Source organism: Aphanomyces astaci, assembly GCF_000520075.1.
Source record: "Aphanomyces astaci strain APO3 unplaced genomic scaffold supercont1.67, whole genome shotgun sequence".
Taxonomy (NCBI): Eukaryota; Oomycota; class Saprolegniomycetes; order Saprolegniales; family Verrucalvaceae; genus Aphanomyces; species Aphanomyces astaci.
In genome coordinates this window covers 141,917-166,593 of record NW_009798330.1, presented here as the reverse complement: position 1 = coordinate 166,593, position 24,677 = coordinate 141,917, and the positions used below count along the sequence as shown (strand labels likewise).

Genomic DNA, 24,677 nt, shown 5'->3' with positions numbered 1-24,677 from the left:
ACTTGATTTGATTCAAACTTTGAGGGGCTGACTCAAATCATGTCGTTGAGTGTACAGGTCATTGTCGATGCGAACGAGGACGGGGCACTGTTCTGCATTTTGAGAGCTTTTTCAATTTGAATGCATACAAGTAATCTCATAGGGGGGACGTTGGGGGAACTCCCTTTGTTTGATGGTTACTGTATGTACCTCACGTACAAGACCTTACAAACACCTGCCCCTAAGTACTTATAAAAAACTACTCTTCGTAGAAAATCAAGGAGATAAAACACATGATTGCCTTGCTCGTGGTGACGCTGTCAAGATCCATTGATCAACAATCAGTAGCAACTAATACTAGTAATAAGTGGAGAGGGCAGGAAGCAAGCAGCAGCAGACACGCGGGCGGGTGGAGGATGAACTGAAAGAGTAGCTTTTAACGACAGAGAAAACAGCCAATCAGACTTGCCACATAGTGGTTTTATGACCAATCATTGGATTTGTGTGAAATTTGTACCAATCAAAAGAGCACAATCACGGCTATAAGGTCATATAATTACCGGTATATCGCTATTCTTCCAAAAACTGCGTGTGTATTCTTCAAATAAAATCAGCCGCTCAACCCAAATTTTTTAAATGTTCACCGAACTTGAAGAATGTATGGAGATTCTCTCAAATATATCGAAAACAAGAGGTGTCTTCAACTGTATAATTGAATTCCCAGGAAGGTGTCAATGTCACCTAAACGTACCATTATCACCTTCCTTGTGATTGGCTAAAAGGTACTTACTGGATAAGGTAATAGGTTTTAATAAAATTGATTGTTTTCTAATTTCACAACTAATCGAATGTCCAAACGTGTGATTTGCGACGGAGTGGTACTATTAATACGTAGTACTTGTACTCCAGAGTATTAGTCGTACGTCGTATAGTAATGGTCCAACTTTTCAGGTTGGAATGGGTGGCAAGATTTTATAGTTAAGCATTATGATTGGATAATATTGAGTTAATTTTCACATTCCCGCGCTGTGATTGGTGAGCGAATGCACGCTGGGGTTGGAATGTGAAATCTCAAGAAACCACGTACCACGTACACAGGGGTAGGGCAATCCCACCACAAACCGTCCGTTGTCCTTCAACCTGACAATCTTGGGACAGAGGCCACACAGTCATAAATATTCCCACAATGCCAGCACATTGCGAGGTACCAACAGCCTCAGCAAAACAACTTTACTACAAGGAATGGTACGCCAAAAACAAATCGAGGCGCCAAGCTCAAGGGTACGCGCATGTGCAGGAATGGCAGCGACAGAACCGCGACCGAGTCCTCGAACACAAGCGGAAATATCGAGAAAGACACCGGGAACAGGAAGTCCTCCGCCGCAAGAAATACATTGAGGACAATCGGGCCAGGATTCTGGAGCGGGCGCGGGAGTATCGAAGGCGCGCCAAGCTCAATCAAAGCAGAGACAAACAGCCACAGGACGTTCCGCGTGGAGGAGACAACGCATCGTCCTTGAAACTTCAGTTGTCGTTTGTATTGAACTAAATATTGAGCCATATGAATTGACTTAACAAATGTCAACGAAGTCATGGGGTGAACGTTCCCCCACTTCCACCTCGGTACAGTATCGAGTGGTTGCATCTAGAGTCCGCATTTTGACCAAACTAAGCTTACTGTCACAAACACCATACTTGAACAGAAATCGTACTGAACCACCCGAAAGCTAAACCCCTTTTCTTTTTTATTATTTATAAATAAATTTTGTAACATGTCAGCCAATCAAACCCATGATAACTGTAAATTGCACCAGCTCATGCGACAAGGATGGAATCCCCCGGGCAGCTCATGACGGCTATGTAACAGTGTAAATGAACGTGATGTTGGAAGTGTTTTGAAGGTCCGACTGGTATGAGTAAGGGCCAGGTAATTGTGCGACCCTCAGTTAATTTAGAATAAGCAAATCAAATCGATTACTAGTAGGAGGTACTAGTATAACAATATCAATGGCGCTTAGTCGCCCCAGCGGTGTTTCATTAAGGTGATTCATGTAATTTCCGCCCACCATGTAATTTCCGCACAGTTAGCAGCCAACCACAATCATCGAACGAAGATGATTGCATAAAATATGGTACTCAGGTAAATAATACCCTTAGCATTTAATATTTGATTTCTTTGACAACTCATGTAATCTCATAATTACAATAACTTATAAATTGAATACCTTTTACACTTAATAAATATTACTATTAAGAGGTTCTGAGAATTTCGGTGGTCAAATCTGTCATACATTATTCAAGTCAAATACCTGGGCGGAATTTACATTTACATAGGAAAATTACAGAATTGAAAATTTCGTCGAGCAAAATGGACAAGCGATACAACGATGGGTCCTGCATAAACTAATAAAGCTCCTCATGACCTTGAGAATGCATGTTTTTGCAGCCTCATCACACACATGGGCGATGAGTTACGAGACTTCAAAAGTACGACAAGCTGGGCGGAAATTGCATGAAACACCTTACAGACTACGGTATCTCTATCGGTTATGATCAAGTACTGTTTCTGTAACGTCTTTGAGTGTCAAGCTCATTTACCGTTAACTATCGCCGCCGACTTGGTCCGGCCTAGAGTACCCCTGAAACCCCCAGGCAACCGCCACGCAGCCAGGGTATGTACTACAGTAGTATGGACTATTGTCAAATCAATTCAAAACTGGAGCCCTTGTCACAATCGAATGTCTTAGGAGAATCGGTTAAAGACTTGTCCTGTTGAATATTTCTGCCAATCCCCCACGTTTGATTCGACCCATCGCATTGGGTAATACAGTCATCCCCCGATTTTTGCAGCCCCGACCAAATACTGAGTATAGCTTTACGGAGGTACTTATATGAAAGGGTTATATGAAGTCTTGGACGAGTATACATTTACACTAGATAAGGAGATTAATCACACTTGATGAGCACAAACTAATCGTAAATTTCCGAATACCCTACACGTTTTGTGAAATGTGGTCACCCAATTTCTTAAGGGCGGGTCTGGATGCCACGAAAAATGGCACAAAAGGGCTGTTTTTCGAAGAAAAGTCGTCAAAATCAGAAATATTCCTTTTTTCGAATTTTTGTTTCAAAACTTTATGCGGCAATTTTCTTGAAAATCGGGTGTTTTATGGCATAAAAAAAGGACCGATTTGGTCCAACTTTTTTATGGAGGTTTGTGTTGATATTGACATGTGAAGTCTTGCACTTCAATTGGAAATCGAACAATTTTTCCATAATTCAACTGAATTCAGACAACTTTGTAAATACTTCTTTTCTCTTTTTTTTTTCATGGGATATGAGACTTTGGGAAATTTTTGCAGACTTGCCAAAACGGGTTATGGCATAATTTTATGGGGTGGCATCCAGACCAGCCCTAACAATTGTAAAGTATTACTGTACAAACATCGAACAACGTCCTAGCTTGTTATGCAGTGCTCGAATTTGTTCCGACAGCCATGTCGTGCATGTAGAGTTAACCACTTTGCAAGGATTCGCATGTCTAATGGACAACGCTCGTGTTATCGGGATATGACTTGTGCTAGCACCGCATTTGACTGTGAGTTCCTATCCTATAATACTGTCTCCCAGTATTAATTTTTCACCAGCCTGTCAAATTGAATATTCGATGGGATTACACAGGATATTCGTTTTTTCCAGGCTGCAAAAATCGGGGGATGACTGTACCACATATATATTAATCTTTGTATAGTATAGTTTGTAAAGGCTTAAATTAGAACAAATAGATTCGAAAGCTATTTAGCAAAATGACTGACGAGTCCAAATTTGGGTGAAAATGCACAATACTACTTCGAAGTAAGGTATTGCATCAATTGTAACAATGTTTTTGATCGAATTTTGGCTGGGACTTCAAATCCCAGCTCGAGGACGCGAACGAATATTTTAATTCTGATAGCACCACATGACAATATAAAGCGCCATCACTTTTTATGTATCATGTACAATCACTGGAGGGTGCGGATAATGACCAAAACAGCGAACCCCAAATGAATTGGCAGCATACCAGTACCTAACAGCTCGATCGCATGGGCCTGACATTGAATTGTTTGAAATTTTAAAAACCAATTGACATTATAATAAAACATTGCTTCAAAAATGACTTGAAGGTAGTCATAATTTATGATCAGCTTTGTTAGTTAACTAAGAAAGTACATGACTTTGACATCGAATATCTCTCTGACGGCTTGTCGACGAGCGGGGTAATGAATGTAGATATTGCAAACTTAGTTGCAGGCTATCGTTCAAAGCTAGAAATACGGCGATTGCAACATTATAGCATGAGTGTTGAGTCCTCTAAGTAGAAAAAAAGCAAATAATATACTCTATAAGTAAATACCTCGAGGAATATAGCTTGTAGCGACCTCAATTATACGTCATTATGTAGTGATAATGCTTATTGGACACGCGATTTGAGTCTTGGGCTGGTCGGTTTACACTGGCTCATGTTGTGTGGCTTTGAAAGTGTCTGCCTCAAAAATAACATCCAAGTTGATCAACTTTGTTAGCTATCTTTGCTTCCAAATATAACATCACATAACATCGTTTTGATTATTTTTTTTTTAAATTATATTCAAGCCATGATAAAAATACTACGTAGTAATGAATGGTTCTTGCTTCGGAGAAAGTGCGCTTCCATGGAGGTTGACGACCAAATCACCATCGAAGTTGCGACGACGAAGGTTTCTGTCAAACAGGTGAAGTAAGAACTAATCCGATCGTGTAACGTTGTGATTATAGGCATCAGCTCCATCGAGTTCGTTCTAATATGGCCATTTCCCTCACCCTCCGGGACTACATTTCAGATTTGTATCAAAATTAAATATTTTGAGCTTTATGGTTTCTAACCTTTGAGGTGAACCCATTCATGGCACTCCTTAAACACCTTGATATTTGTATGTGTTTAAATTAATATGTAAATAATATTTGTCAAAAATAGAATTGCATTCAATTCGCTACACAGAATATAATTTCACATGAATTAAATTAGAGTTGGTCTGGATCACACCCTAATTTTTGCCAATTATTTTTTCGATAATTTGGTTCAAAGTAATTTGATGTTTTATTGTGCTTTCAAGCAAAATTTGGTGTTTTCGGTAGATTCGGCGAACGACGTCAAATCTACCTGAAATCGTCTAGACGTCGTTTTACTTGAACTGAATATACTCATTGTGAATCCTGTCAGATACGTCGAAGAAAAAGGTTGAATTATTTTTGAAATAGAGAAGCTACCGGACACACCTGCAATTTGATTAGTCGAAAGATTTTTACTCGAACATTTCATTGGCCACTCGACCACCATTTCATTGGCCACTCGAAAGATTTTTTCTCGAACATTTCATTGGCTGCGTCGATTTTGCTTCGTCGATTCGATTGGCAGCCCATTTCGAAATCGAATTACCAATATTTGTCACCAATTTTTGACTGTCTGGATCAAACTGATTTGATTAGATACTCGACGATTCTCAGTTATTGCCAACTTTCATAGAGGAAAAGTCCCTCGAACCTCTTTCTTATTTTTTGGCAAATATTGAATTATTTTTCTTCTTTTTGCCAATTCCTTAGAAATTGCCAAAATATCGAAGATTTTGGCCTTTTTATTGACATCCAGACTCACCCTTAAGCCAATGTAAAAATGCAATCATACTTTAATTCATCACAGCAGTAGCGGTGCAGAGGAGGGAATCCACTTGATGCGTGGAGTCTCACGCTGCCGTTTCTTCGACTATGGTAGCGATGGCGGAAGTGAGTACTTGCATGTATCTCGCATCCCTGTGCACAACTGCTGTGACGCTCTCGTAGGTCTGTACGACGGGACAGCTTCAAGGGTCACTTGGTTGACATTCTCTTTCAATACTTATAATTTTTTATTTGAGATTGAAAAAGCTGAACAAAATGCATCATCGAGGCACGTAGTTTATGTGATCCTGGTATTTCAAAGTACGTATCTCCAATCCGGAGTCCATGCCGTGCCGTTATTCACAGCGTCGCTCTCTGCAATAAAATATATAGTCGAATATTATCATATCCAATCATACAAAGGCAACACGAAATATCGACATGCTATTGGCTGAAAGTCCGACAGTCTCACAATTTCGTGCCGTGTCAACAATTGATGCATTACCTTACAGTACTGCTGTTCTTTGCGGAGAAACTCGATCAGGGCAACTATTCTAAAATAAAATAAAACACAATTGTGTCGAAGTAGTATCTCCGTACTTGATTGCCAATAGACCTCATGAATAACGATCCAATTGTCTTCTGTAGCCAATAGAAAACGTATTTATCTCGAATTGGCTAATTATCAATATCCAAGTGTTTTCTGCAGCCAATAGAAAATGTATTAGTCTCTGATTGGCTAATCGTATACCAGTATATCAAACATACCATCACGTCGGATGTACAGCACGCCTTCATCATTCCATCAATGCCGGTTCCAAACGCACAAACTTCTTAAAGTACTACGTGTCTAACAGTAAGTGCATTATTCTGCTTATGCTATAACGTTGGCGCGACAAAATCACTACACGTACTACAGGTAGTATTACTATTCGATTGTGTGCTCAATTTGACACGTTGTAACGTTGGTATTGGTATTTCCTGCTACTGTTCCCAAATACTACAGTAACTGATTAAGCGAAGTTCTACAAGAATATGCCATTCGAGATTCGAAACTGAAATTCAACACACGGTCGATATGGCAGAAAAAAAAGGCCTACCGGTAACTTACAGTACCGGTGGTAGACCAATTGTACTCAGATACAGTACATACAGCTCTTGCTCCTTGCTTTTACCGTAATCGTACTTCGAAGTTCCCCATCGAATCAAAACCCCATTGCAGTGTAGCCACTTGGCGTCATTCAATCCACATGTACTAGTAGTTAGGAACGCAAGTGCAGCGTAGTCGCAGTTACTAGTATACTGTAGTACGAAGCCATGAACTCCCACGTCTCACATACCTCTGCATTCCTAGCCTTCCCACACTTCGAACAGACCACTGTCGCTTGTCTGGAAAATGGGACATGCGGGAAGATATATTCAAGGTAAATGACTGGTTCAAAGTAGAATTCTCTCAGCCAATTAGATAAGCTTACTGTTAGTATTAATACTACTAGTATTATAGTATTACAGTATTACAGCACAGTATAGTACTAGTACTAAGAGCATCTCCACCGCATCCCCAAATATTTTCCCCATAACCCAGAACTTCGATTGTACCGTTACTTCAGGATGCAGTACGGATATTTTGGCGATTATCCGGGTGATTCTGCCCCCATTTGCCTCCGATATCCCAATAATTTGCACTTTTTGGGATGTCCGAGGCAAATGGGGACAAAATCACCCGGATAAGTCCCCAAATTCTGCGTAGTATCCGTAACTACGAGGTACAACTGTAGCAATGATTTTTAGGGATGGCGAGTTGGGATGTGGTGATGCTCTAACGTTACTACTAACCTTGCCGGTAACGTTATTACGAAGTATTAAAGATCTCGTCAATCCTAGGGGTTTAATAATAGCAGTACAGTGTATTATTATAGTACTCCGGAGTAGTAACAGACAAAAGCTCGACAAATGAACTTCAGCGTAAGTGTAATATTTACGAACTGTAAATCAACGAAACCGATTGAGTGATTGACATTTACTGTACACTTGGAAAGGCACGCGCTGCAGCTTCTACAGCAACTTTCGAACGCAGTCTGTTCGCATGTGTTCGGATGTCAAGTCTGTACACATGACTGACACACTTCCCCGCTTGCCGAAAGCCCGATGGACGCAGCCAATGAAAACTGACACAGTCATCCAGTGGCTGCTTGGGCTGGGACAAACAACGATATGCAACGCGCCTTGGGCCAATCAAAACCGAGATCGCTTGGCTACGAACTTCCACGGACAACTTGACTAGGCCGATTGTGATTGGCTGATTGCACACTCGCATGTGTGTCAGCGGACAAACCACGCATGTACCCCTAAATCTTCAGTGTGCACTTTGCAATTTCCAGCAATCCTATCATGTCCATCACGTGCCCTACCACCCCCCCTTGCACCCCGGCGACCCCCAACGCCGCAACGAGTACCGTGTCGCCCTCCATGGACGTCGACCCGAGTGGGACCTCGTCCTCAAAACGCCAATACTACAAGGAGTGGTATGAAAAGAATAAACTCAAGCGCAAAGCGTACAACGCCCGAAACAAGGATCACGTTCGCGAATGGCACGTGAAGAACCGCGACCGAGTTCTGCAGCACAAGCGAAAGTACCGGGAAAACAACCGCGACAAGGAGAAGGAGCGCCACAAACGGTACTTCGAAGCCAATCGCGACAAGATCCTCGAACGAGCCCGGGCCTACAGGGAGAAGAACAAGGACAAACGCCATGCGTATGATAAGGCGTACAAAGACAAGCAAAAACAGCTGGACCGGGCCCTCCAACAACAGCCAGTGGAGCCCCAAGCAGGCGGGTTGCTCCAACTCTTGGCGGGGGCGGTGGTGTCCTCGCCCCCTACGACCGCCGCTTCTAGTGTCGTTCATCATCCGCACATGCAACTGTCGTACATCCTCAATGTCTAACACGAACGTTATATTTACTACTCATACTTCGAGGTACTACATTTGAACCACCCAAAAACATGCCCATTTCGATGGGATGATCTACAGAATAATTACCTCATTAAAACAGTTCCTCATTAAAACAGTTCCACTGTTGTTTTGACCCGAAATACTGTTTCGCAGTCAACGAGGGAATAATTACATCCCGATACACCTTTTCGCCGGTAGCCCTGTAACCTGGGACTCTGTCCTACCCCCGGTGAGTACATACGATGCTAAATCTCTGGGGTTAGCTGCATCGTTAGTGGTTAGCTATCGCTAACCACTGAGATGCACTTAACCCCTAGTAAGAGGTGAGGTGGTCTGAGCATGCAAAATTCCATATAAATCTCATTGAAACAGTATTTCGGGACAAAACAACAGTGGAACTGTTTTAATGAGGGAATTGTACTGATCTACACACCGAACGTCGTAGTTATGTGCTCGAATTCAATTCTTTGTAGCCCGTTACGTAAATGAAAAGGGGTGCTAACGTTGCAACAAAACTGGGGCGGTGAAAGACAGGGGTACTGTACATATCACTCACTATAAATGTGAAAATGACCACAACACGCAAGTTAATTTGAATAATAATGTGAGCTCGTGAAGTCGACTTTGGCTTTCGAATTCATAACGTTAACGTTACTACTACACTGTACGTCGAAGTACTGTATTACAACGGGGTTTCGTTGTGACTTGTGTGCCACGTTTGTCGACGCATATGTATTACAACGGGGTTTCGTTGTAGCTTGTGTGCCATGTTTGTCGACGCATACGGTATGTACTACGCGATGGAATTAATAGCCAAAGTGTTTTGGTCACATCAGCATCACATGTGATTATTATTGCTCAAGAGTTATTTGGCATTTATAAAACCCCACTGAATTACTACGTAAAACACCAGGTATTTATTCAATTTTTTACAGCAAAAGTACCACTCTTTTAGCCACGTAAAACCGACGCCAAAACAAGTGCAAAGCACAACATTACTACGTATTAATAGTAGTATTAGTTATTATTAATAATACTTCCAAGTATTAATAGGAACGGAACTGCTAGTATGTTGTCTGGAGTTCAATGAGGAGTACCATACTTACTAGAACATACTATGAATAGTAGTATTATTACCGGTAATAGTAAGTTAGAGTAACGTTAGTACGTTCTATTTTAATAGAATGTACTAACGTTACTCTAACTTACTAGCACGAAAGCTTCTATTAAAATAGTAGCCTTCGTGCTGCATCAATTGTTCGCGATTGTTCGCGTTGATCGCTGCTCAAAATATTTTACGGATTTGTGCTGTAGCGGACAGTAGACTGTATTCCAAAGGGTCCGCCGAACACTGCTGTACAAGCACACGATACAGTAGTACTAACGGTACAGTACGTAGTACTTCGAGGTACTCTAGAATACAGTAGGTAGAACGTGCGCCATACGAAATGGCTCGATACTGGTATTCAGTGACTTGGGCGAAAGTTCAAACTGAGTGACATGTCACACAAACGAAGCGAAATGCCGATGCGGCCACAATTGACAAGGCATAACACTGCGCACACAGCGAGCTTGCTACTGTCGGCACGTGTAGCAACCAACTCACGAAAAAACCCAAAGGAAATACTTTTGGTATTGTGTACACCCCGCCAATCGATTCGAATTGAGACATGCTTTTTATCTTGTTCTAGCGGCCTAACACGCCCAATAATCACTGCGCCGCACACGGAACAATCCAGACAGACTAACTGTAAATGCAGGTCCTACTAAGGTGTACTACAGTATTAATATTAATGGTAAGTACTTCATTTATATTGGTAATGGGTAGAATAATTTCAATCCGACGGTTTATTAATACCTATACTGGTACATTACAGTACCCCCAGCACTGTAATCTGTAGCAACCCGACAGTAGTGACTTTTAAGCGCGTATGAGCAAGAGCATGTGAACAAAACTACATACAGATAGACAGACATGTTAAATATAATTTCTACAAGGCTCGACCACAAACTACACTTCAATGTACGCGTCGTAGTCGATAGTCGTGGTCAATAAGGACGATACAGCAAACGACGTTGGTGGGGGGGGCTGTTGTGGTTGCGGGTGGAGCAGGAATGACAGCTTCATGCGCGGACATGCGGTGTCGGTCACCGCCGGTTGGTCACAGGATTGCATGGCCGTGGCTTGAAGCTGGCGTTTTTCCTTGGCGCGGCGGTAGTGATCTCGCTTGTACTGGCGGCGCTGCTCGCGGTTCACTTCCCGGTACGCTGCAATCTTAGCCCGGTTTTTCTCCCGCCATTGTTGCATGCGGGCGTTTTGGGCTTCACGATGTGTAGCATTGTAGACCTTGACCCGGGCTATCACCTTTTCTTTGTTCTTGGTGTACCACGACTTGAAATACTCCTTGTCTTTTGTGCTCATGGTGCTATTGGTAGCGCCGCTGCTTGGGGGCAAATGTGGAAATGGACCGAGGGTGGTGGAGGGCCGCAGCGAGGGAAGGCGACGGCGGCGGCACTGTGGGACAAGTGGGTCATGGTTGAAATTGCCTTCACGTGGGCCGGCGCCGCAGTTTTATTTGTCATATACTTCCAGTTTGTATTGAGAATAAACCAAGGAGGATTAAATGTGATGTATTTTTATGGTGCACGTTTTGGCCCACGACAGATCGCATGACGCCGGAGTAAATTGTTGACATGTCTCGTTTTCCAGGGCACGAGAATGGTCTGTGTGTGTGTGTACCGGTAGGATGCACTAACGTTATGTGTATAGTAATGCAATAAATCATCGAGACAAAAAGGACTGTTAGAGCGACGTGGTGGGGGGGGTGAATGTATGTTCACTGGGCCCTGAAACCGTTGCCAACGAGAGAAACTATACTGTCAAAGCGCACACATCCGAGCCGCGCAACACCAGCGTTGTCCTTGGTACTTTCCATGTGGTTGCACTTTGAAATGTCGCGCAATATCTCAACTGTCATTGTCGAACAGGCCGCTGAATAAATATCAGGTACTTTGGATCAAATCTCAGGCCACTGTACAGTGCTACAGTACAAATATTGGTGTAGCGGGTACAGTACCAGTACAGTACCCACAGTTTGTGGATCAAATCTACTTACTTACTCCTCGTATTAATAGTACTAGTAAGCTTAATCGAAGAAAAAACTAGTACTATTAATAACACTATTAAGAGTACTCGTACTACGCAATTAATATTGTTAATACGTAGAAGTATGAAGTGGGGATTCGAAAGTTAACGTTAGAGCATGTTGGCACTGCACCAGTACGAAATGAGAACAATCGATTAACGCTACAGTACATTACTGTATCGGTACTTTACGATTCAGTCAGTGACTTTACTGTTAGTTTTTAGGCGACTTGGCTATAGTATTTGACAAATGCAAGTGTTTGGCGGTGAATGCAGCGATAAGGAGGCAACCACTCGCTGGTCATAACCCGTGGAGTTAAATTTGCACGGCCAAAAATTCATTGAACTCGCCTTGGCGGGGATAAAATAGTACAGGAGTGCATACTACAGCCCTGTACCTGCGAGTTTGCATACAGTACCGATACACCGTATTAGTCGTAGTCTTGCACCTTAGTTTTCTTGCCTTACAGTTAACCAAAAAATCGCCGACACTGACAGTACAGGATTGGTCTTCCGTAACATTAATAGAATTAATTATAACCCAATGAATCACAGAGATTCCGGCTTACTAGGAATTTCTACTGTAGTACTGTCTACCAGTACGTGTATTGTGCTTTGCAACTTACTACGTAGTATTTGGCAGTCATATTTAGGCTCTTACTCAGCTTCACGTGATTTAGATTTCTGTCAGAACGCATGCTTAATCTGGGACAGATTTACAGAGCATTATTATGCATCGGAATTATAATAAACACTAAATCTGCCTTGCTTAATCGGGCAGAAGTGTGCGGAGAGGACAACTGGAGTGCATGTCAACCATTGTAAGGACTGATGCGTGCAAGCGTGGGCCCGCAATCATTGCATTCATTACCTGCAAACAAATACTATGTAGTACTATGTAGCACACGACACAAGTCATCGGGAGATGGCCAATTACTTGGGCACATGGCCAAATATATCGGGCACACGGCCAAATATACCGGGCATTCGTCCAACTTAACTGCAAAATGGTGTAGTATTTCGTATGTATGGTGCACTCCATCTAAATGTATGAACTACCTACTATACATTCACACCTCACACTGGGCGCTATGTATTTCGTTTCCGAAGTTAAATATCTAAGTATAAAATGGCATGGAATCCACAGGCCAGGAGATGCTAGAGGAAGAAATTATGTGACTCAGGTCTAAATTTGATATTGTCCTTTCAGCCAAAATATGGACTTTTGCGCTGATTTGCCAAATCCATCTATCGACTTTTGTACTGAGATTTGTATGTAAAAAAGGCCAACGGAAGTGCCCGTCACTCTAATTTAAGTCACACACTAATTATCTGTTGATTGGTTGACTGTGAAATGATGATTTCCTGCAATCTGATTGGCTAAATTCATCTGCCGATATACATTTCGTTGTTTCTATAATTCGACACGTCTCTCCAGTTTTTAATAACGTTAAACACAAGAATAAAGAAATGACAATTATTAATATATAGACTGAGAGATACTTTTTGAATTTTGGCTTGGCCAGCATTTGGCATAAGTGATTTATCTTGATAAGTGTATGAACACTTGTTATCCGTACGAAATGTCTGGACGTTTATAAGGGTGTAATGTGCCCATATAAAATTTTAACACAAGGGTAAACTATAAAACGAAACCCTCCGAATTAGCGAAATTTTTTAAATGAGTTGAACATAGCTTATCCGGTTATGAGACCACGTATCCGGTCATATTTGGTTGAATTTGGAACCTTTCCAATAGACCTCTTGACCAATGACCGAATCTATAGCCGAAGATATATACTTCGAAGTATTATTTTACAAAAACACGTTGTCAAATTGCATAATATATAAAGCGATGCAATTACCGGTAGTGCTGAATGATTTACAAAATGACCGAGTGATTAACCAATGTAACGAGTGACTATTTGCGAACACGACGGTTTTTGGAAAATTCTCCTCTGTTACTCGTACAGTACAGTAGTAGCGCTGAAGTACTGTAGTTTATGTTAGTGCATATCTCTGGAAGAAGCAACAATTTTGGGCATTGCTCCTTCATGTCATGTATCCGAATCGAAAAGCTTGTGAATCATCTAGCACAAATATGAATACACCGATGACTACCCCCAGCAAAGAATAATTGGGCTCAACACTATCCCAATACGGGCGTGTAGAACGTTGGCGTCATCTACTACCTCGACAGTTGTGATTACTGTAGCTCCATGGCGCATTCAGAGTGAATGTTCGTTCCATCCAACAGGCACTTGCTCCTTTGCTTGTGAATTTTAATTTGGATAATATCGTTTTACTAATGTTCAATTTTGAATGGAAATTACATCCCACATTTGTCCTTCGGAAATCGAAAAGTCTACATTGACAGTGAGTTTTTGGAAGTGGCCGAGTGATTTCCAAAGTTATAACCAATGACCGAGAAATATATTCGCTCACTGGATCATTGGTCAAGTGGAGAGATTTACCAATGCATGTGTTTCAAACCAATGACTCGGTGGCCAAATTATGACTCTGTGACTTCGAATTGTGATTCGACAAATTGTAAATTTTAGCTAACAGTAACACACCGTCACTGGTTTTGAGGCCAATTAGACAGATTTCTGGCGACAGTCCTTGCACTACCCACGTTGGTTATCACATCCGCTCGGGATCGTTCCTTGCCTTGGAAGCCCTCAGCATCACACTATACCGCATATCATACCCGCGCCGATACTACGACATGATGGAAGCGGTTTCGAGTGCTAGCAATATTTTTTGATAGCATACGGATATGCGATCAAAAATTATTGCTAACGTAAGCATACTGTAGATTTGAAATCACGAACAATTCACAGAGAAATCGCTAGTTTAATTATTAATATAAGCACAAACAAATCACAGTGACGTCATATGTCTAATTATTAATACACTTTTTCCCGACCAAGTTGGTCGTTCTGGCAATCAATCTGATTCGTTGAATCATACTTCCTCAGTTCACGAATACTGTTGACACAATTTTTGAAAGTCCGAAATTCACTCCATTTATTCCCAATTCAGCTGCAATTAGGCACATTTTACAGCCAATGAAGAGCTCTATTCAACGCATTTTTCGGATCAATTTTATTGGCCACGAGCGCAGAGAACCATCGCCCAGAAGAATTGACGACCAATGAAAAAATGTATTATAGAAAAAATGTACAAAACTTCGTATCTCCTTCATTGCTACTCCGTTTAGCTTCGAATCACTTGCAATCGACGCGTATTGCGACGGAGATATTGCTAGTATGCTTAGAACCCGAAGTTTGATCATGCCACCCAAAGGTTTGGTCATGAGCTTGCAAACGACCAGCGCACGGCAATCTACCATGCCATGCTCGAGATCAAAGTAAACGGTGTTGCACCTCGTGGGGCCATGCGTTCCCTTTGCGAGCAGTATGGAATCACTCGGCAGGGGATGTCTCGCATCTGGAAGCTCGGACAACAGACCAAGGCCAGCCTTGGGAGCACGAATGTCTCTTCCCGCAAGCGTGGCAACTGTGGTCGCCGTCCGAAACACACAGACAGTGAACTCGAGGCCATGATCAAAGCTGTCCCAAAGTTTGCACGCTCTACCTACCGCAGCTTGTCAGCAGCCACCTCGATTCCCTTGCCAACCCTGTGGAAGCTGCTCGACCGGAAGCTCCTGTGCCGTCGAACGAGCAGATTGAAGCCCATACTGACACCAAGCCACAAGACGCAGAAGATTGATTTCGTCCGCGGTTTCGTGCGTCAACATGGCCAACGGTGTTACAAGTGGCAGGGCATGATGGACAGAGTCGACATTGATGAGAAGTAGTTCTGTGTCACCAAGGTGAACAGGAGATACTAGCTGTGGCACGATGAGGACATACCGCAGCGCAAGTGCATGTCGAAGCGCCATATCCAAAAAGTCATGTTCTTGACCACAGTGGCACGGCCACGCTTTGACTTTGCAAGGTACACCATGTGGGACGGAAAGCTTGGCACCTGGGCGCTCGGCGAAACTGAGTTGTCGAAGCCATCAAGCAAAAATCGCGCGCGTGGTACCCTGGTGACGACTCCGGTGACATTAACGAAGCCCTTGTACCGCCGAATTCCTCTTGGAGCACGTGCTGCCTTCGATTCGTGCGAAATGACCTGGGCCGCGGATCCACCCAATATACGTCCAGCAAGACAATGCGAGACCCCACGTCAACAACGATGACCCTGTCATTGTGTCTCCTGGGCGCGCCAATGGATGGGACATTCGTCTGGTTTCGCAGCCGCCTATGAGTCCTGACTTTTATGTTTTGGAGCTAGGATTCTTCAACGCAATTCAGGCGTTGCAGCATCAGAAGGTTACCCGTTGTGTGGACGACCTCCTGCCTGCCGTCAAGGATGCCTTCGTGGATTTGGATTGGAAGGTTTTGGACAAGACCTTTATAACTCTACAAAAGGTCCTGGAGGAGGCATTCAAATTCGGTGGTGACAACGTTTACCGTCTTCCTCATCTCAAGAAGGATCAAGCCTTCAAGAAAGCTCGCCAAGTTCTGCGGCCAAACTGCGAAGAGGATGTGTGCTCTGCGCTTGACGCAATGGACCGGCGCTTTGAGTATGAAGAACGCGTTGACGCTTTGATGGATTCACTTTCGAACACTTTGTCGGTAGAAAACTCCAACATCGATGAGATTTGTGGATTAGTCGATGCGGTGAATATCTGAACATTGAACATGCATCATATGATGTAGAGTCTGGTCGTAGAATCATTGAATTGAATAAAAATACGGCTTTTGGGTTCTGCACTCCCATGACACCGAAATCCAGTCGACAAGATCCCCGCGACGTAATTGTTGCTCACCTTGTCCCATGAAAGAATTGCTCTCTAGATCATCACCATCCGCTTCGGGACTTCGCTTGACGTGCCCATGACAGAAGTGTTGAAGAAGCCATAGGACTCCTTGGCAGCCACAGTCTGGTTGTTTCCCACACAGATAAAGGCTCAACCATTCAATTGACGGCCCACGACCTAGTTGATGATGTGCGTTAGTCGAGGCACGTTCGCGGTCGCGCATTTCGATAAAGTGCTCGATAAGTCCAGAGGGGTTTTGAAACACTTCATTTCATCCACCAGGATCTTCAAACGATTTGTGTTGCCATCGTCAGCGTAGATGTCAGCCTGTTGCTCGAGCCAGGTACACCAAGTTCGCAGAAGAGCTTCCGATCGGACATAATGTACAGCTTCTCGAGGTATCATGAACGAGACAGTGTAAGAGCGCTTTGGAGTACGTAAGGTCGTGTTCATTGTTGCCAAAATGAGGGACTGGCAAAACCATCAAAAAAATTTAGGCGGGAGAATAATATCATTAGCCGATTAGAACTGTGTATTTATCAGTTCAAATCTTAATGGTCAAAACTACACCATGGTGCTCAACATCATCGGCCGCGGCATACTGTCCATCTTTGAAACGATCAACGTGCCGTTGTACTTGGACGTGACGGGCTACTCGAACGCCAACGCCGTCGCATCCACCGCGTCATTCCAGTTCGACATGGGCCTGCTGGGGCTGCTCAGCTACCTCGCCTTATAGGCATATTTAATACAAACATCAGTATCAACATTGTCAAGACAATAATAATATGGAATTGTCATCCACACCCGAACGCCGTTTGAATCCGTGGACGTGGCAAGGTTCAGTTTGACTTGCATGTGTCAACTTGAATAAAGTTACACGTATCCTTTGACACTGGTGCTCGATGATTTGAAGGAATCAAGGACCTTTAATTCTTCACAATAATCGTTTGTTCCCTGTTCCCTCATCTCCTATGAATAATCGGGGTATCATTAGGCTCCTAAACCAGTAACTGATGTCTTCAGCAAAAACTGCTTTGCTTTGATTATGAGTGTACATCTCTCCACAACTTGGCTGGTGATGATAGTATATTGTCCAATTTGGAAATTTCTAGTTTTAGACCACCGAATTTCCTAATTACATCAAAGTTTCTTCACGACGTGCCATGATGATCAATCCCTACGTATTCATTCGTATAACTCGACACAATACACATTTTCGACCAGTCCTGATTGGCTACCGCCAATTTCTGGAGAATGAGCGCGATTTATTACTCGCCATTCACCGCATGGCCACACATCACACCGCAGGACCACACAATACAATCTGCAGTCGCCAGTCCAATGGTGCTCAACGTCGCGGCCATGATAGGTCGCCTCGAAGACCTCGTCGTGTCCGACCAAGACTTTCTTGACAACTCCTTCACTCAGGACGGGGACACCATCGACGAGCAAAAATAAGTTACTGACTCAACATGCCCCATCATCGACAAGGTCCTTGAAGAAGCCGGTGACGAAGGATTTAGAATCATGACCAACTTCACTACCGCCGAGTTTGAAGTGCTCTGGGACGTCGTCCAAGTATCCTTGAAGTCGCGATGGACCGATGGCCGCGGCTTCAAGTGCAAGACAAGCTGCAAGGACGCGCTTTTCATGACGTTGGCGGTTACTACTCTGTTCTGGCTGAAGAGGCCCATATTTTTATCTTGATTGAAGTATACTACCCAAGTGAAAAATATCTTCAAGTTTGTATTGAACTTCAAAATTTCATATTATTGCACAAAAATATAATGACATTATATTAAAATATTAAAACTAGTCATGTTTGGGAATTCAAGGGTCGCTGGCTGAGGAAGGCGACGGCATTCTTGTGCACTGATGGGTCGCATCGAACGTTGTACAACGTCAAGTCCTTGATGGCATTCTTGTTCATATGGGGAATCTTGTAATCGTTCGTTCCGAAGGTTTCAAGTGTTTTCTCCATCACCTTTTGTAGGGTGATGAAGGTTTTGACAATGTTTCCATTCATGGGCAGCTCATCATACGAGCTTTCAGTGTTTTCAATCAGCTCGTCGATGGTGCGCGAATGCTTTTGATGTTGTAGGCTTTGAATTGAGTTAAAATATCCCAAATCGAGGACATTAAAATCAGGGCTGTTTGGAGGTTGGTTGGCAGCTTCAATACCAAAAACACCATGCTGTAGCAGTAGCTGCGAAGTCACACAGTTATGTGGACTTGCATTGTCTTGCTGCAAGTATTTTATTTTATTTTGATCTGGCAACGGAAATTTACTCTTGATAGCTGGCACTACCTTGTGCAAAATCGTTTCGCGGTAAATGTCCGAAATTACATTTTGAGGTACTGTAATTATAATACCCTTGGGGCGATGGTTACTGCCCCTTTGTGCAGGCACTCTTTCGATAAAAGGCCAAATTCCCAACTTGCCATCAAAGTACTTTTTTTTGTGAAAGTCATACCGTGGGCGAGCGACGGCGGCCAAAAACATAACTTTTGTAATAAACCTTTTAGACTTGAGCGATCGGGGTGGCAAAACTTCATCACTGTATGCATGAAACCTTTTCTTTACAGTCGTAAAAAAAAACCACTTTTCATCAACATGTACATAGTTGTACATATTGGAAAAAATGGGATTTTTCGACGACTGTGAAAGAAAGGATAGCGCATGCTCCACGCGAAGTCGTTGATTGTCTTCTGTTAGGAGTGGCTTCGAATAACTTGACTTGGTCTTGAGAGTCTTCACTTCTTTCATGTGGCGGACGAGGGTGGTCTTGGGAATTCGAGAGTGGGCGGCCAAAGAACGCAAGGTTTGGCGCGCCATGTACAGCACAGCTCTCACCGCCAGCTCAATTTCCTCGGCAGTTCGTTTTCGGTTAAAAATACCTAGAATAGTACAATTGTCAAAATTAATAATTCCATAAATGAATAAATTTCAATGCAAATATAGGCTTAGACAAGTTTTTACCTTTAAGTTTGGAGTCGACGATGGCGACCACGCTGCCGCCACGAAGTGAGGCCACACCTCGTTGCCAGATGCGCGCAGTGGTCTCCCAATAGCAGTTGTACATTCGTCCGACCTTCCTGTATGCGCCGTGAGGAAGGTCTCCGCGGACACTGAGGCTGAGCAAAGCTTCGTAGATCGCGCGCCGCTCGTCGTTGTCGAGCTTCCGCCTGTCGTGGCTGCCGCTGGGTGCGTTGTTAGAACGTGCTGCTTGCGGTGATGGCATGAATAGGCAGTGTTAAAGCAGGAGTGTATTGAACGTTCAGCGTAGAATTGAAAAGTGAAAGGTCTGCGGGTGAATCTGTGTGCGCTCGGCGAAGCCAAGCATTTCTAATGATCATAACATTTGAGCAAAAGATGCCTAGAAAGCGCTGAAATAAACCAATCAAAGACGAGAATCCGCGCCGTTTGATAAGCCAATTAGAGTGCAGTAAAACGAAAAGTTAGAAAAATTCCGCAAATCCAAAGTCAAATGGGCCTCTTCAGCCAGAACAGAGTAGTATCAAGCACTACCAATCGTGGGAAAAGAACGCTGTCGACTTTGGATTTTGTGCAACAATATTTCAAACGCTCGCTCGTGCTCCGTGTTGTGGATGTTATCGAACCTGTCATCACGAGTCGCCTTGTTAGTAAGACTACTATGGCTGAACTACGAAACAAGAATACCGTGTTTGAACCCTATTCCTACCCGTGTACGCGACTGATGTCAAGTTCCAACCGACCAAACAACCTGCCGAATCCATGGTGCACTTCAGTTGCAAGCACAATCTGTACGGCCTGAAGATCGAAGCGTCGGTATCTCCAGTGGACCTGTCAGTCAACATGAACGACTATCAGTTGGGGTCGGTTGCTAACTTGACCATTCTACGGAATCGACTCTAAGTGCACCGTGAAGCTTTCAAGAAAACCGACGCTGAAATGAGCGTAGCTTACCATGGCGTACAAGTAAACACTCATCACATGAAGTGGGCGTTTATGATCAACAAGGGGTACAATGGTGTCATGGCAGACTTGCGTGAGGTGCATCAAATGAAGAACCCTCTGAGGGATTAGCCGCGAAGACACCTACCGCCATCGTCAAGTCGTGTGGGTCCGTGTCCTCGCCGAGAATTTTTCGGTCGAGTCTGCTTGTTGTGGAAGGTGTCCTATGCGACTTTCACTTAGGGTCACAAGTGCTACGATACCATTCGATTAACGTTTGCCATGACCAACTTTCACATCTCCCTCCCCCCTTTGCGTCCCGACGATCGGATGTGCTATCTCACGATTTTGGGGAGGTATGAATCCATGGCTGAGTCTGCAGCGGAACGTCGAGCGGAGGTGAAGCGGAAATCTCGTTCTCGTCATATAGAAATGATGGCATTGAGTCGCGGCCGACACGGCCGTTACTCCACGCGAACGAACCTGTCCACAGTCGTCAAAAAATGCGTCGCCTTAAAACATGTCTTTTTCGATGTACATTTTATACTACACATCTTGAATGTATTTAATATAATGGAGAATTAATAAGAATCAAATTCAATGTTCTAAAATGCGCCGTGCTAATCCTTCACCCCTCACACTGAAAGTGCTACTAGCAACAGTCATCCAGTATTTCACCAGCTTATCCATTGCACCACGATTAAATCGCGGAGGTATCCTCAGACTGACAGTGTACGCAAAACAAGGGTATCAGTCATTGCAATTGTCCCCGAGTACGGATATTTGTTTATCAATACCAACTAATGAATTGCCCCCAAACCAAATAGATTTCGAATTTTTGGAATTTGAACATGTCACGGAAATTCGACATTGTATTTATCAGTGCACTGCCATTCGCGATGGTGATGTGTTTTTTCCAAGATTATTTGTGATATTCAATGCTTCTTTCCATATTTCCAAATATCGACACTCTCACGAAATATCATGCATTTTGATTTTACAGCCTATATATTAATTAATATTAAGTACAGCAATATTTCATGAACCTTTTGTATGCAGGTTGTCGCATAACCCCGAACCTTGTACCGATATCCGGAAGACAGATAAAACTGTCCTACTGTATGAATGGGGGATTGTTTCCCATAAAAGCGACAACAAAACAATGCACATCGTGGTAATCAATTTCTCGTATGGAATTTGGTGTACCGGTACATACTACAGTAGTATGGGGGTCATCATAAGATCAGATCCCTTCCAAACGTACAACCTGAAAATGATCGCACCAACACACACATTCCCTCAAGGTAGAGTATCGCGATTCACATGCCAGCAGTTCATTAACGTTATTATTGTGAGGGAACTCTGCAACCGTCGTCGCCGTTAGGCAGCACCAAAGTAAAAACGTCCTGCTTGTACTGCTCGTCGTGCAGCGACACGAAAATGACAGGACATGGAATGATGGAGAAAGGAACGTGTGTCCAGTATCGTAACGCAATCCGTTGTGTTTGGTCATGGTTATAACGAGTTCAAATTGGGGCTCCTAATTAGGTTTGTCCGACCCAATGGGTGTGTGCGACACTTGCGCGTATGGAACCCAAGTCGCTTCTTTTTGTATGATAAGTCAGCAAATATACGTATATGTGCCTCACAATCCCCCCCAAAAGATTTGCTACAGACGACCGCCATGTGATAGGTCATTTCCGAAAATATCTTGCCAACTCGCCACGATGGCATCCTCCAGCGCCGACCAAACTTCAGACAACGCCCACGTGTATACCACTCACGTCCGGCAAGCCAACATCCTGTCCATGCGCCGCTACTACGCCAAGAATCGCGACAAGGAACTACTCCGGTTCAAAGCGTACTACCAGAAAAACAAAGACAAGATCCGCGCCTATAAGAAGCGTGCTCGTGAGCAGACCAAGGACCACCTCAGCAGCACCGTCGCCGATAAAAACTGTCCTTCCAGGGGTGGCATGTTGCCGACAACGTGCACGAATGCGATGGACATTGGGTACTTGTGCTCCAACGAACGACGACCCCAAGCATTGGACAAAGTCAAGATGAACGTGTCATTTCTATTGAATTGAGGTGTTAGGCACAGCTTATTTAATACTACTACATATCCCCATTTAGACTTCATATAACAATGGAGTTCGTCCAGGAGTATGGAGTCCGTAGGGGTACGTAGCCCGTTGCAGTCGAGGAAAGACAAACGCAGCCAACCAACAATGAAAATATCATTGGACTCGTGCATTTTTCAAAGTGAATTGAAGTCTTTTCCAATGGTGTGGGCACTTTTTGGTTGGGGCAGGTATTAATTGTCCTTCGGCGGTTTGTGAACTGACAATCGCTGATATCATTTAAAACTCAGTTTAAAACTATTCATTTTCTTTGGCCAATCATATTGCACCCTTCATTTTTAGCCAATCATACTCTTTTCTTCGATTTGTTGACAACAACCCCCCAAAATTTGCAAATTTGGGTGAAAAGCACAGTACGGTACAGTACTACAGTATACTGTACATATTACAATAGCTGCCCGAAAATGCCAGTAAAATCCGAATGGGTTCGTATTGGCACTACTTCGACATGTTTGATTGGCTAGAACGAAATCATTGGAGAATTCTGACCAATATAACGCGACTTGCGTACAGCCTTACCAAATCGTTCTTTTGACACCATACAGCAATTGGGGTACAGTACAGTACTGTACAGCTGGATATGGCAAAATCATATTACACTATTACCCGATCAAGTTGGCCTTTTTTTAGTAGGCACTGATCCATGAGTTATTAATAGTACTATACTATTAATAGTACAGTATATACTAGTAGTACGTAGTACATATTCCATTCATCATGCATCGACTGAGAAATCACCGCCGTCGGATGTCTTTGAAGCTGATTAGGTGATGATTTACAGCCGATTGTTCACTAATCCGATGTAATGTTGTAGAACAGAAAAGCCAACTTGATCTTTCGATTGTTTGCACAACGGCAGTCACAATGTGTCTTTCCAGTGTGTTTTGATAATCGTCGGAAAGTTAGTTACAGCAGTGGCTTTGCAAAACAAGACATGCTGAGGGGTACATTAATACAGCCGCGCCAATGCATCAAGAGCTTTAAACGATGCATGGTAACGTTATGTAGAGTACATGCATTGCTATATTGCGGGGATGGTGTATCTGGTGGTGATCGTTGATATCGCCTGTCGTCGTTGTCGTTGGGTAGGGCTTTGTACAATGGGTTTGTATGCCATATATTCGACGTGGTATTGACTGTGGCAGTTCAATCACGTCTCTGTCTTGGTTTCACATGCCCGACACAATGAACAAGAGATCTTGGGTGTCTCGAGGCCCAAGATGCGATCCATCTCCCTCGCCCTTGCCTCGTGTAAACCGTCCTGACCAAACTGAGCATAACTTGAAAGTCCATATCGAATATACAGCAGTTGCGATGTACTAGTACATACTAGTACTCAGAGCTGTCATCATAATACGAACTATTATTATTCCGGTAGTACTAACGTTATTATGGTATTATTAGTAACTTACAGTACTAGTAAGTACTACGTAGTAGTACATACGGAGTTGTAGCTACTGTATCAATCAATACCAGTCATACGTAGTACTCGAGTACAGAGAAAGGAGTAGGAACTCGCGCAGTGGTATCGACACTATTTTTTTTCCATGGAGCATTCATAAATTCCGACGTCAACCAATAGTATTTTTTCATATTTTATATTTTAACCAATAGTATGCTCATAAAAAGTTTGTAAATTGTATGATTGGATATAATAAAATTAATCAGATTGATCTGATTGCAAAATTATAATTCGTACTCGGAATCACAACTTGCGCATTCGCATACAATTCCCCATATATTTCATAATACCACTGTGCGCGAGTTCCTACTCGGTTCTCTGTACTGTACTACCGTATTATTAATACTGTAACTTATAGATACTAGTATCTGTATATTTATGTCCGTTTCTGACCTAATTTCGAGTTGCAACACACTTTCAACAAGGACATTCATCATCTCTTTGTTTACAATTTCCTGCGTATTCCTTCCATGATTACCTCGAGGCATGTCACAATTCCGGTTATGTTCGGATACGATTGTCTGTGCAATGAAATTGGCAGT

The 24,677-nt window shown here is 43.1% G+C and overlaps 5 protein-coding genes across 5 annotated transcripts; 3 read left to right on the top strand and 2 right to left on the bottom strand.

Annotated features, from left to right (window-relative positions):
- Positions 1–1,165: 1,165 nt before the first annotated feature.
- H257_15177 (hypothetical protein) lies at positions 1,166–1,528 on the top strand (the record flags this gene model as incomplete). The annotated part of the gene is made up of 1 exon (XM_009843181.1): positions 1,166–1,528. One exon carries the CDS (start codon positions 1,166–1,168, stop codon positions 1,526–1,528), a length of 363 nt encoding a protein of 120 aa, XP_009841483.1.
- A 6,501-nt stretch (positions 1,529–8,029) lies between these two features.
- H257_15176 (hypothetical protein) lies at positions 8,030–8,627 on the bottom strand. The gene has a single exon (XM_009843180.1). The coding sequence runs from the start codon at positions 8,563–8,565 to the stop codon at positions 8,155–8,157; it is 411 nt and encodes a 136-aa protein (XP_009841482.1). The 5' UTR covers positions 8,566–8,627; the 3' UTR covers positions 8,030–8,154.
- A 1,931-nt stretch (positions 8,628–10,558) lies between these two features.
- H257_15175 (hypothetical protein) lies at positions 10,559–11,058 on the bottom strand. Its single transcript, XM_009843179.1, has one exon. The coding sequence runs from the start codon at positions 11,030–11,032 to the stop codon at positions 10,622–10,624; it is 411 nt and encodes a 136-aa protein (XP_009841481.1). The 5' UTR covers positions 11,033–11,058; the 3' UTR covers positions 10,559–10,621.
- A 4,055-nt stretch (positions 11,059–15,113) lies between these two features.
- On the top strand, positions 15,114–17,328 carry H257_15174 (hypothetical protein; the record flags this gene model as incomplete). The annotated part of the gene is made up of 4 exons (XM_009843178.1): positions 15,114–15,557; positions 15,612–15,824; positions 15,931–16,352; positions 17,133–17,328. 4 exons carry the CDS (start codon positions 15,114–15,116, stop codon positions 17,326–17,328), a joined length of 1,275 nt encoding a protein of 424 aa, XP_009841480.1.
- A 4,845-nt stretch (positions 17,329–22,173) lies between these two features.
- On the top strand, positions 22,174–22,660 carry H257_15173 (hypothetical protein). The gene has a single exon (XM_009843177.1). The coding sequence runs from the start codon at positions 22,257–22,259 to the stop codon at positions 22,617–22,619; it is 363 nt and encodes a 120-aa protein (XP_009841479.1). The 5' UTR covers positions 22,174–22,256; the 3' UTR covers positions 22,620–22,660.
- The last annotated feature ends 2,017 nt before the right edge of the window (positions 22,661–24,677 follow it).